A 13,787-nucleotide genomic window follows, 5' to 3' on the forward strand; every position below is an offset into this window, starting at 1 on the left:
TTCTTGGAAGTGTTCTTTCATATCGGGTGGTATATGAGGAAGTATCATTTTCCCCATGTCCCACAAAGCATGGTTTTATCTAGCAAGCAAGTTATTTGCATTAAGGGATTTGAGGGCCAGGCTCCCTGCTGAAAAGACTTTCCCCACCCAAGCCTCCACCCGTTTAGTTTACCTGTCAGAAGGGAATGTCAAAAGATGCCACTCGATTGTGTCCCTGAGCAAGAGGCTAGTATGACTAGGTTTTCTTGGGATGGATGAGAAGTTAAGAAGGCTTGGTAGCCATTAGCCGACTGATATCAGCAGGCTACGAGGCAATTCACTGCTGGCGATGAAGAGGGTTTCTCCCATGCCACAAGCATTAAGTCTAACAGAGCCTCATTGAAAGGGAAAAACAGCTCAGCTGAAGCCACCGAAGGAAGTAGAACCTCAGACAGGCCATTAAATTTAGTTGCAGGCAATTTCAGGTCCAGCACCTCAGCAGCCTTGAGCATTTACATTGTAGAGTGTGACAACCACTAGAGTAGGTGGCTCAGTGGTATAATCCATAGCGAGTTCCGCCGAGGCGCCTAGCCCACTTGCAGAGGACAGTCCTAGAAAATCCAGGGGTTCTTACATGGGATTGCTGTCAGAAAACTGCTCCTGTACATCAGAGTCAGTTCAGAAAATTTCACGGAGGCAGGCTCTATACCCCTCCACTTCAAGAATTCTCTGGCTACCTCGACATGAGTGGACTCTTGGCTTGACATCGGGCTGCTGGTGGCTCGGTATCCGGGGCTGGAGGAGGTGGTGTAGATGGTGGTAGAGGTGTCTGCACCACTTGTGACGCCATGAAGCAACGTGTCGGATCAACGCAATATGGTATTGGCTCTGCAAGAACGGCCCGAAGGACATGAAGAGTGGGAAGCGGTGTGGCTTGATCAGGCCTTGAGGGGGGCTGGAAGGCAGCGACACCCCTGGTGAAAATGGCACAAATGACATTGAGAAACATTGCAGGATCCACACCATGCACCAGAAAGTCGTGGAGTGCCGCTGGGGGGCCGCAAAGGAATCACTGGTGTCGGGGCTGGAGGTCGGTCCGAAGACGGTTCCTCAGGGGAAGCAGGACTGCACAGAGAATCCTCTGTGGGGATAAGGACAAGCTCCAGCTCCGAGGATAAGGGTCCTGTTGGAGAGGAACAACCTTGAGGAGACCTACCCATAGGCCAAATCTTGTCCTTTTTCTAATGTTTATGGTGCCGGTTCCCAAACTAAATCAATGGAGATTGGGACCGTTGGGACTGATTTCAGTGGCGCCGGTCATCTTTTGCCTGGCCCATAAATAGTTTCGCCTCATGTTCCCTAATGGCCTTAGGATACATACTGAGGCAAGGAGAACATGACTTAGAGTCACGGTCAGAAGCCAGACACCATAGACAAATGGCAGGGGGTTATGTGATGAACATTTGACCTTCCCAGTCCCTGCAAGGCTTAAACCCTGACTTTTTAGGGGTACACATGTTTTTTAAAGAAGGTACTGCGACTACAGATTTTGTGAGGAAAGATTTTTCTCATAGGAGAAGCTCTAGATCCGCATCCAAGGTGCAGAAAAAAGGGAACTGATGTCAGTATGCCAGGGTGGGGGTTATATGGGCTCAGTGGCATCATCTGACGTGACTTCTGGCACCAACCGAATGCAGCGCCCACTACTGGCGGCCTCCAAGCTTTTAAGTTTCGGGATCTAGTCTGACACCTGGGGGTTGGTATACAGGTGAGGAATCTGCATGCAGAAGTATATGTTTATGTGCTATGTGAAACTGGGATTAGTGTCATATCTAATCCATACAAGAGAACTGTGCGTTCTTTTTCCAAAAAGAGCTAAATTGTTAGTATGGAGGTAAGTTTAATATATATATATATTTTTTAAAACACTTGGAAGACAGACCTTGGTCCCATGTTATCTGCAGTTTAAACTGAAGCATTCTGAAACATTTGGCTTTGTGCCATGAACATGCCTTGTCAGATAAGGGAGATTCCAATTCACATCATAAAGCATCTTTGAAAGTCCCCACTTTCACTTGTTTCAGATTAAACTAAAATCTAAGGTTAACTGCACCAGGTATTACTTTTTTAAATTCTAGACAAAATTGTTGCTAGTCTACTGAGCAAGGAAAAGAAATAATGTTCTAAATCAGTTAAATTGTGTTCAATTCAACCAAGCAAAAATAGTTTTAGGCTTTTTAGCAGCCTACCATCAGGCAGAGTTATCATTGAATTGTCATCATCTCAGAACGTTTATAACACCTGTTGGAGGAGCATTCCGGTGTCTTCACATGCCATGTAGACTGGTGTCAGCTACCTCCGTATTCTAAAAGGTTGATGGATGTGTTATTTGGGGACATGGATCTAGATGCCTTTTTCCAAAGTGGCATCTTGGTTTTTGCTGAAATGCCAGAGATTGGAAAAGGTTCTCAACTTTTTTGGAGATGGTATGACATTATATATGGAGAAGCGTAAGCTGTCATGGAGTAGCTCTGCTACAAGATTGCTTTAAAATAAAATAAGGCTAAATAATTCTTACTTGAAGTAATAGAGTGAAGATTGCTGAAGAAGTTAGACCATGTCTCACACAGCTACTGGATCCTGAAGAAAGTGTTGACTTCATATTTGCATTTATAGTAAGCTAGGTTTGGAAAATACAATTCAAAACAGATAACTACCAGAGCTGAACTGGAAACCAATGGCTGAGAAAACTGTGGCCGGTCTAATGTCAGCAAAGTTGACAGGGCTGAGGTGTGTGCATGTGGAAAGCAGAAAATCTTAGTTCCTCCCTAAGATACATTTAGTCTTTATTAGGGAAGCACATCGGTTCTACAGATCACTGCCCTATTTGCTGCCCTGTCCTAGACCTTGACCACTGTGCTACAGCATCCTGAGTGCTGAGCACTAAGGAACTCCACAGGAGTCACCTCTTGTTGGCAAGTTGGCAGCAGAACAGGAAGAAATATGAATCACAGTGGCATTAAAATTCAGCTGTTTTTCTGACTTCAAGCTCCTGAAAAGTCCAAACAGCTGGTGGACTTGATGACATCACATGGATCTGAGTGGCTTTCAGCCAAGAGATGCAGCCACAAGCTGCTGGAGATTTTGCTCCTTGCCTGCTGCTGATGTTATGCACCCCAGGCTGTCCTCAAACTGTACTTTTGCAATGGCCTTTTTGGCTACAGCAGTGGTCCTTTCGGCCAGATGCATGGTTGCCATAGGGCGAAGCAGAGGTGAAGAGGTACTGGGGTCTCCTGTGGGTGATGGTTCCCCATTGAAAAAGAAGCTTTGGATAGCGTGAATGTAAGTAAGACCGTTACTGCAGGAGCCCTTCTGTAGATGTTTGACTCCCAAGTCAGTGAAGAAACTGTCACAATGGAGTCTGCCAAATCTCCCCAATGCTGTGGCCACTGCCTGCGGAAGCACCACTGCAGGACCCAGATGTGCTAATGTGCAAGCATGAATAGGAGAATGCAGCAAGCCAGTAGACCTAGGAACCGCTAGACTCTTTGGACTGGAATCATTGCACCTGTTTGGAAGAAGAAAGTAATTTCCAGGATGTCTTGGACTCTCTGTGAAGGTGGGAAGGCACACAGAATGTTGGTGTCCACTACTGACCTTATCAACTGGATTTATTAGGAGGGCTGCAAGTGAGATTTTGGCTTGTTGATCAAAAAGCCCAGGTCGTGATGCCGTCGACTCTAAATGGCGCAACACCAACTCTGGTGAATTGGCTTTGAGGAGCCAGTCGCCCAGGTACAAAAAGATCAGGATGCCTAACCTTTTGAGATGGGCCTCCACCACTGCCATCACCTTCGTGAAGACTTGAGGTGCTGATGTCAGTCCAAAGGTTAGCACTGCAAATTGGTAGTGGACAGAGCCCACCAAAAATCACAAGTACTTCCGATGAGAACGCAAGATAGGAATATGGAAGTACACATCCTGCAAGTCTAGGGATATCATCCAGTCTCCAAGCTCCAACGCCAGTAGAACTTGAGCTAGGATCAGCATTTTGACCTTTTTTTTTTTTAGGAAGAAGCTCAGGCTCCTGAGATCCAGGACAGGGCGGAGACCGCCATCCTTCTTGGGGACCAGAAAGTATTGTGCGTATCAACCTTGCCACTTTTTATTCTCTGGCATTAGCTCCAATACTCCTTTGAGAAGGAGAGCTGCCACCTCTAACTATAGGATGGACAGATGGTGGCCTTCAGGCGTGTGAAAAATAGGACACCCTTCAACCCACAAGCCGCCCATGGGGTTTTGGGAAGAGAACTAGGCCTGCTTTCCATGGGGCGCTGTGGAGGAGGATGAGGAGGGTTACAAAGTAGATCCCTAAACTTTTACCTTGCCATGGCCTTCGTACTGTCTGACGAGCAGGTTCAGCTGCTGTTGTTGCTGCAGGAGCAATGGTGAGTACTGACGTAGACGAAAGGAGACTACTCTTACAAAGCCTAAAAGCAACAAGAGCTTCTATAGTTCCAATCAGGCGGAGGCTGCAAGCCCAAGAATCTCACAGTGGCTTTGCAAGCCTTAAACCTTTACAGTGCAGAACCTACTTTATCTCCAAAGAGCGAAATGCCATTGAATGAAGATCTATATGAACGGCTTGGACATCCGAGGAAAATTCAATGTCTGAATCCAAGCATGATGTCTTACTGAGATGGAGGTGCCCATTGCTCTGGTGACCGAATCCGTGGTTTCCAAGCTAGGCTTTGATGTGCCACAAAGCATTCTAGCCATCCACTATGACTTCTTGGAAGTGTTCTTTCATATCGGGTGGTATATGAGGAAGTATCATTTTCCCCATGTCCCACAAAGCATGGTTTTATCTAGCAAGCAAGTTATTTGCATTAAGGGATTTGAGGGCCAGGCTCCCTGCTGAAAAGACTTTCCCCACCCAAGCCTCCACCCGTTTAGTTTACCTGTCAGAAGGGAATGTCAAAAGATGCCACTCGATTGTGTCCCTGAGCAAGAGGCTAGTATGACTAGGTTTTCTTGGGATGGATGAGAAGTTAAGAAGGCTTGGTAGCCATTAGCCGACTGATATCAGCAGGCTACGAGGCAATTCACTGCTGGCGATGAAGAGGGTTTCTCCCATGCCACAAGCATTAAGTCTAACAGAGCCTCATTGAAAGGGAAAAACAGCTCAGCTGAAGCCACCGAAGGAAGTAGAACCTCAGACAGGCCATTAAATTTAGTTGCAGGCAATTTCAGGTCCAGCACCTCAGCAGCCTTGAGCATTTACATTGTAGAGTGTGACAACCACTAGAGTAGGTGGCTCAGTGGTATAATCCATAGCGAGTTCCGCCGAGGCGCCTAGCCCACTTGCAGAGGACAGTCCTAGAAAATCCAGGGGTTCTTACATGGGATTGCTGTCAGAAAACTGCTCCTGTACATCAGAGTCAGTTCAGAAAATTTCACGGAGGCAGGCTCTATACCCCTCCACTTCAAGAATTCTCTGGCTACCTCGACATGAGTGGACTCTTGGCTTGACATCGGGCTGCTGGTGGCTCGGTATCCGGGGCTGGAGGAGGTGGTGTAGATGGTGGTAGAGGTGTCTGCACCACTTGTGACGCCATGAAGCAACGTGTCGGATCAACGCAATATGGTATTGGCTCTGCAAGAACGGCCCGAAGGACATGAAGAGTGGGAAGCGGTGTGGCTTGATCAGGCCTTGAGGGGGGCTGGAAGGCAGCGACACCCCTGGTGAAAATGGCACAAATGACATTGAGAAACATTGCAGGATCCACACCATGCACCAGAAAGTCGTGGAGTGCCGCTGGGGGGCCGCAAAGGAATCACTGGTGTCGGGGCTGGAGGTCGGTCCGAAGACGGTTCCTCAGGGGAAGCAGGACTGCACAGAGAATCCTCTGTGGGGATAAGGACAAGCTCCAGCTCCGAGGATAAGGGTCCTGTTGGAGAGGAACAACCTTGAGGAGACCTACCCATAGGCCAAATCTTGTCCTTTTTCTAATGTTTATGGTGCCGGTTCCCAAACTAAATCAATGGAGATTGGGACCGTTGGGACTGATTTCAGTGGCGCCGGTCATCTTTTGCCTGGCCCATAAATAGTTTCGCCTCATGTTCCCTAATGGCCTTAGGATACATACTGAGGCAAGGAGAACATGACTTAGAGTCACGGTCAGAAGCCAGACACCATAGACAAATGGCAGGGGGTTATGTGATGAACATTTGACCTTCCCAGTCCCTGCAAGGCTTAAACCCTGACTTTTTAGGGGTACACATGTTTTTTAAAGAAGGTACTGCGACTACAGATTTTGTGAGGAAAGATTTTTCTCATAGGAGAAGCTCTAGATCCGCATCCAAGGTGCAGAAAAAAGGGAACTGATGTCAGTATGCCAGGGTGGGGGTTATATGGGCTCAGTGGCATCATCTGACGTGACTTCTGGCACCAACCGAATGCAGCGCCCACTACTGGCGGCCTCCAAGCTTTTAAGTTTCGGGATCTAGTCTGACACCTGGGGGTTGGTATACAGGTGAGGAATCTGCATGCAGAAGTATATGTTTATGTGCTATGTGAAACTGGGATTAGTGTCATATCTAATCCATACAAGAGAACTGTGCGTTCTTTTTCCAAAAAGAGCTAAATTGTTAGTATGGAGGTAAGTTTAATATATATATATATTTTTTAAAACACTTGGAAGACAGACCTTGGTCCCATGTTATCTGCAGTTTAAACTGAAGCATTCTGAAACATTTGGCTTTGTGCCATGAACATGCCTTGTCAGATAAGGGAGATTCCAATTCACATCATAAAGCATCTTTGAAAGTCCCCACTTTCACTTGTTTCAGATTAAACTAAAATCTAAGGTTAACTGCACCAGGTATTACTTTTTTAAATTCTAGACAAAATTGTTGCTAGTCTACTGAGCAAGGAAAAGAAATAATGTTCTAAATCAGTTAAATTGTGTTCAATTCAACCAAGCAAAAATAGTTTTAGGCTTTTTAGCAGCCTACCATCAGGCAGAGTTATCATTGAATTGTCATCATCTCAGAACGTTTATAACACCTGTTGGAGGAGCATTCCGGTGTCTTCACATGCCATGTAGACTGGTGTCAGCTACCTCCGTATTCTAAAAGGTTGATGGATGTGTTATTTGGGGACATGGATCTAGATGCCTTTTTCCAAAGTGGCATCTTGGTTTTTGCTGAAATGCCAGAGATTGGAAAAGGTTCTCAACTTTTTTGGAGATGGTATGACATTATATATGGAGAAGCGTAAGCTGTCATGGAGTAGCTCTGCTACAAGATTGCTTTAAAATAAAATAAGGCTAAATAATTCTTACTTGAAGTAATAGAGTGAAGATTGCTGAAGAAGTTAGACCATGTCTCACACAGCTACTGGATCCTGAAGAAAGTGTTGACTTCATATTTGCATTTATAGTAAGCTAGGTTTGGAAAATACAATTCAAAACAGATAACTACCAGAGCTGAACTGGAAACCAATGGCTGAGAAAACTGTGGCCGGTCTAATGTCAGCAAAGTTGACAGGGCTGAGGTGTGTGCATGTGGAAAGCAGAAAATCTTAGTTCCTCCCTAAGATACATTTAGTCTTTATTAGGGAAGCACATCGGTTCTACAGATCACTGCCCTATTTGCTGCCCTGTCCTAGACCTTGACCACTGTGCTACAGCATCCTGAGTGCTGAGCACTAAGGAACTCCACAGGAGTCACCTCTTGTTGGCAAGTTGGCAGCAGAAAAGGAAGAAATATGAATCACAGTGGCATTAAAATTCAGCTGTTTTTCTGACTTCAAGCTCCTGAAAAGTCCAAACAGCTGGTGGACTTGATGACATCACATGGATCTGAGTGGCTTTCAGCCAAGAGATGCAGCCACAAGCTGCTGGAGATTTTGCTCCTTGCCTGCTGCTGATGTTATGCACCCCAGGCTGTCCTCAAACTGTACTTTTGCAATGGCCTTTTTGGCTACAGCAGTGGTCCTTTCGGCCAGATGCATGGTTGCCATAGGGCGAAGCAGAGGTGAAGAGGTACTGGGGTCTCCTGTGGGTGATGGTTCCCCATTGAAAAAGAAGCTTTGGATAGCGTGAATGTAAGTAAGACCGTTACTGCAGGAGCCCTTCTGTAGATGTTTGACTCCCAAGTCAGTGAAGAAACTGTCTTCCAGCAAGTGGATCAAGGGCACTCACTGAGATATCAGCATTGTGAGACGGAGGGCTACTCAAACTGCCATAAACAGATAAATGCTAATTTACACCACAATGTGCTTACCTGAAACTTGTGAGCTCCTCCTTGTCTGCTGCTGGGAAGGACATGCTAAGGGAGATGCCTTTAGGCTGTTCGGCCAGCCATGTGTTGCAGAGAAAATGCCAGCGTTGCCGTTGTTCCAGGTCTTGTATCGTCACTTGGAGAACATACCTAACAGCATGAGGGGTAGAAAGAGAAATTAAACATTTTAGATCCATCTCCAAAAGACTTTTTGGTGGATCATCAGGACACAGTTATTTATTTTTAAACAGAGTTTTATTGTCATTTAACATACAGCTCTATTGGTAATTCCCAATTATACATTAAAACATCAAGAGTGGGGGCGTGGCCAAGATGGCGGGGTGAGCGGACGCTTCCTCCCGTAGCTCCTCCGGCCCGGCCGAGCTTGAGCCCTTTTCTTACGCTTTTCTCCCCCCGCTGAGGCTCAGCGTGTGAGGGGAGTGCGGCGGAGCACCTGGCGCGCACGTTGCTGTCGCTTTGGTTCGGATCGCCTCGGGGGAAGTCCCCCAAAAGTCCGATCGAGTACGAGGAGCGACGGAGGGCCTGGGAGGCGGAGCGCATCGGAGTGCTGTCCGGGCGCCTCGGCTGGGCCTGGTGCTGAAAGCTGCGATCTGGAGGAAGTCTGGCCCGTCGCTCGACGGAGGGTGAAGGAGCTCTGTGGGCTGGGAACCGGCGGTGCGGAAGACTTAGGACGGGTGCTTTGGCACTCAGACTTGTGTCGGCGACACTTCGCACTGTGTGGGCCCCTGTCCCTTGGCCGAAGTACGGCGGACTCTCTGTTGGGGTCGGACCATCTGGGCCCTTGCGAGTGACAGACTGAAACCGGCGGTGGAACCTATCTGATTGCTGTGCGCTTAGGGGGCCCCGGTGGTGTCGCCGGGCCTGGTCGTTCTGCCCTGCCCCGCCCTGCCGCCATTTTGTTCCCGAGGGATCAGTGGTGTTGGCCTTCACCGGAGCCCTTGCTGGTGGGTGTATGTGTCCGTCGCTGCTGCCGGGCTGACTCTCTGAGGGACGTGCTGATGAGGAGCCCCCCACTGTAGCTTCCATTGCTGTCTCGGATGGGCACCCGTGGCTGGCGGTGACCGGACTGGACCGCCATCTTGTCGCCTGTGACGCAGCGATTCGGCTTGCGGGGGGACCCCACGTCGAGCGCTGGCCAGCGGCTGGGCATCCCTGGGGCGGCTGGACCTGTGCCGACCCGTCGACCGCAGTGTTTGCGATGACTGGAAGAGGCGGCTCGAAGAAGGGGGACCGCACCCTGCCGGACATGCTTGGCAGGGCCCAGCAACTGCGGGACAGAACACAGCCTTCGCCGGGGTCCTCCCGGGCCTCGGCGGATGTGACTGGGGGGGAGCCACCGGTCACGAGGGCCTTTATGGAAGAACTGTTTAGCTCCCTCAAAGAGGACTTCCAGACACTGAGACGGGAAGTGGCCAGTGAGGTCCGGGAAGTGCGCAGGGAAGTGGAGGGCCTTGGCGAGCGCGTTGAAACGGTGGAGACGGAGGCCCAACGCCGGGATGAGGAGATAGTCCATCTTCAACAGGACGTTCTCCGCCTCCGGGAGCAGTGTGTTGAGCTCCAGGCCCACTCTGAGGACCTTGAGAACAGGTCACGGAGGAACAACATTCGAGTGCGTGGTGTGCCGTCCGCAGACGAGGGGTCCGATCTGGGGGGCTACTTGCGGGACCTGTTCCGAGAGATCCTGGGGGAAGCTGTGGACTTCCCTATTCGCATTGATAGGGCACATAGGGTTGGCCGGCAGCGCCAGTCATCGGCACCTCCACCGGATATTTTGGCTTTCCTGCCCGACTTCCCGCTGAAGGAACGCATCATGACTGAGGCCCGCAGGAAACAGCCCCTGACTTTCCGGGAGCGGCCAGTGGCGCTTTATCAGGACCTCTCCGCCATCACGCTGCAGAAACGCAGGTCCTTCAGGATTGCCACTGACTTTTTGCGCGAACACGAGACGCCGTACTCTTGGGGACATCCCTTCCGCCTGATCTTCCGGTGGAATGGGGTGCTACATCAGCTACGCTCCTTGCAGGACATTTGTGGGGTCCTGGGGCTTACGGCGGCGGAGGAGGAAGGGGCTACACCGTTGTGGAGGCCCTCGGAGAGACGGAGCCGGCGGAGGTCGACGAGGCGACGATCGGCGGCCAGCGCAGGGCGTCCTCATTCCCCTACCATCAGGGCGGACATGGCCGACGCTTTGAGGGCGGCGGCCAGGGACTCGGCCGGCTCCACCGGCGTGGCCTTGACGGCCTAACACTCACTCCGGGGGGAGATGCCTCTAGCTTCTTTAAATGCTGGGTATGGGGCGGGGGGGTCAGGGGGGAGCGGATGGAGGTGAGTGGCTGGATGTCCACTTCGTTTTTTTCTACGGACTTGCCCGTTTTGGGGCTTGACTGGGACAATGGGATGTTTGAGTTTGCGTTTGGCTAGTTGCCAGGGTTGTGTTTTGGGTGGGTGTAGGGGTTGTTCTGGGATTGGGGAGGTCCCGTCCGATGTTGTCCATGCCCACGCTTGGTCTGTTTTGGCTTGTCCCGCGCGGCTGCCCCGCGCGCCCCACCCGCTGATCTCCTGCCCATTGCACGGCGTTCCTGATCCCCGAGAGGAATGTCGGCCCTAAAGGTAGTGACCCTTAATGTTCAGGGTCTGAATAACCCTGTGAAGCGCAGAGCGATCTTATCGTTGCTGGAGGGGACGCAGGCGGACATTTGCCTCTTGCAGGAGACCCACTTATTGTCCCGGGATTGCCATAGGCTGCGCTCTGCTAAGTTCCCTACCCAGTTCTTCTCTTCGGCGGCGAACAAGACGGCGGGGGTAGCCATCCTTCTAGCGAGCTCCTTTAGGGGGGAGGTTTTGTATAAGTGTGCTGAACAGAAGGGGAGGCTTCTGGCGTATCGCATGCGCTTAGGAAGCATAGCGTTTACAGTCGGCTCCGTTTACAGCCCGAATGACCACCAAGAGCGTTTCCTGGACTCTGTGTTGGTGGATGTCACTGCTTCTCCCGACCGCCACGTCATTTTGGGGGGAGACCTTAATATTGTCTTCGATTCTGTGATGGACAGATCGGCGCAGCGCTCCCCGCAGACGGGGGCACTGTCCCAGGCTGTGAAGGCCCGGATTGCGGAAATGGACTTACACGACCTCTGGCGCTCCATGCACCCCACTGATAGGGACTACTCTTACTTTTCACACGCACACCGAACCTACTCACGGCTGGACTATCTTCTGGTGAGTGGACCGATGCGCGCCGCCGCCACGGCGGCGGACATTGGGGTCCTGACCCTGTCTGACCATTCACCAGTCGCCGGCGTATTCAAGTGGCCGGCGGCCTCCCCCTCTAGGGGGGTGTGGCGCCTTCGGGATACCCTTTTACACAAAAAGTCTGTAGTGAAGCGCATTGGGGAGGTCATACAGGACTACCTAACTCACAATAGCAACACCGACACCTCACAGGCGACACAGTGGGCGGCATTGAAGGCAGTCCTCCGGGGGGAATTTATTTCCATCTCCTCAGCCGAAAATAGGGAGCGGCAACGGAAGAGGGACGAGCTGACCGTTCAGGTCCGGGAGCTTGAGCAGGTTCACCGCCGCACCGGGGCGCCAAGGGTGTGGAGGCAGTTGAAGGCTGCGAGGAAGCTCCTGTCGGCACTGGATCTTGATAGGGCGGAGTATGCCGCCTTGCGCTTGAAACATGCCTTCTACACTGGGGGGGACAAATGTGGCAAGCTCCTAGCACACCGGCTCCGGGTCACGCAGCAGCGTAGCGTCGTGAGGGAACTGGTGGGTACGGACGGGGTGGTCATCTCCGGGGACGCGGAGGTAGCAGAATCTTTCCGCGGCTTCTACGAGGCGCTGTATGCTGAGGAGCCCTCCTCGCCGCGCGATGCCGAAGGTTATTTGGAGTCAGTGACCCTTCCGGTGCTGGATCCTGCTCAGGCGGACCACCTGGAGCGGGATATCCATGTTGAGGAAGTGATTTCCGCTATTGCGCGGCTGAAGCATGGTAAGGCCCCGGGCCCGGACGGGTACACGTCTCTGTTCTACAAGACTTTTTGCACGGCTGTGGCCCCTGTCCTTACTCGGCTATTTAATTCCTTCTCCGAACCGGGAGCCATCCCACCGGATCTCCTGAGGGCGACGGTCTCGGTAATCCCGAAGCCTGGGAAGGACCGGGCCTTCTGCGGTTCGTATCGACCCATCTCGCTTTTAAATGTCGACCTCAAGTTGTACACGGGGATTCTAGCGTCCAGGCTGGGTCCACACCTCCCCGGATTGGTGGAGGCGGACCAGGCTGGCTTTGTACCCGGCAGACAGACGGTTGACAATACCAAGCGGGTGACGCATGTTCTGGAGAAGGCCTCGCGGGTCCCGGGGGAGCGGATGTTGCTGTCCGTTGATGCAGAGAAGGCCTTCGACAGAGTTCACTGGCCGTATCTCGAGCTGGTTCTCAAGAAATTGGGAATCGGCGATAAGTTCCGCACCATGGTATTCAACTGTTATAAGCATCCTTCAGCGTCGGTGCGGGTCAACGGGTGTAGCTCCGGTGGATTTGCTATCGAACGCGGCACGAGGCAGGGCTGCCCCCTCTCGCCGCTTCTGTTTGCCCTCTACATGGAGCCGTTTGCTCAGAGGATTCGCAACAACCCGGATGCTATTGGGGTCCAGATGGGCCAGTATGTCCACACGGTTAGTCTCTATGCGGACGATGTCCTGTTGACTTTGGACGACCCTAGGAGGTCGCTGCCTGCTTGCCTCCAGGAACTGGACGCCTTTGCACGTGTGGCCGGCTTCAAAATGAATATGAGCAAGTCGTGTGGCGTTAGACGTGTCCCTGGCTGCGGACACTAGGAGGGACCTTCAGCGACTCTTCCCCATGCAGTGGTCCTCGTCCACGGTGCCATACCTGGGGATTTTGCTGGCGCCCACATTACCGGAGATGGTTACGGCTAATTATACCTCCCTCTGCAGGAAGATCAAGGAGGAGCTTGGCCGCTGGAGTAAGGGCCTACTGTCCTGGCTGGGGCGAATCGCGGCGGTTAAGATGACGGTGTTGCCCCAGATACTGTATCTTTTCCGGGCCCTACCTCTCCAGCCCCCGGTGGGCTGGATACGACAAATGCAGGCTGACATCTCCCGCTTTGTCTGGCAGGGCCGCAAGCCACGAATGAAGAGGGTCCTCTCCACGCTTGCTCCGGAGGCGGGGGGTCTCGGTATTCCGGACCTCCGTAAGTACTTTCAGGCGGCACAGCTGCGATATCTGGTGGAGTGGAGCAGGTGGGAGTCCGACAAACACTGGCTCTTTCAAGACCAGGCAGTGGCGGGCCGCACCTTACAAGAGGTTCCATTCTTGCGCCGCGCGCATCGGCCCCCTAACCTTTACGCCTCCTTTGTTACGCGGGTCCCCCTGAGGGTGTGGGATGCAGTCTGTGAGGCTCGGGGCCTCACCACCTTCCCTTCGCCGTTCACACCCATAGTGGGCAACCCGGACTTCTCCCCAGGGATGGAGCCAGGAG

General features: G+C 51.7%; 1 protein-coding gene across 3 annotated transcripts in view; it reads right to left on the reverse strand.

Moving 5' to 3' along the window:
- LOC146776322 (polycystin-1-like protein 2) overlaps positions 1 to 13,787 on the reverse strand; it is a 508,528-nt gene that overhangs the window by 188,406 nt on the left and 306,335 nt on the right. For all 3 annotated transcript variants that reach the window (XM_085637372.1, XM_085637374.1, XM_085637373.1), the window contains one exon: positions 8,269 to 8,415. In XM_085637372.1, coding sequence (XP_085493498.1) covers positions 8,269 to 8,415 — 147 coding nt within the window. The remainder of the gene's footprint in view (positions 1 to 8,268; positions 8,416 to 13,787) is intronic.

The sequence above is a fragment of the Triturus cristatus genome, chromosome 12 (genome assembly GCF_964204655.1).
Source record: "Triturus cristatus chromosome 12, aTriCri1.1, whole genome shotgun sequence".
Lineage (NCBI taxonomy): Eukaryota > Metazoa > Chordata > Amphibia > Caudata > Salamandridae > Triturus > Triturus cristatus.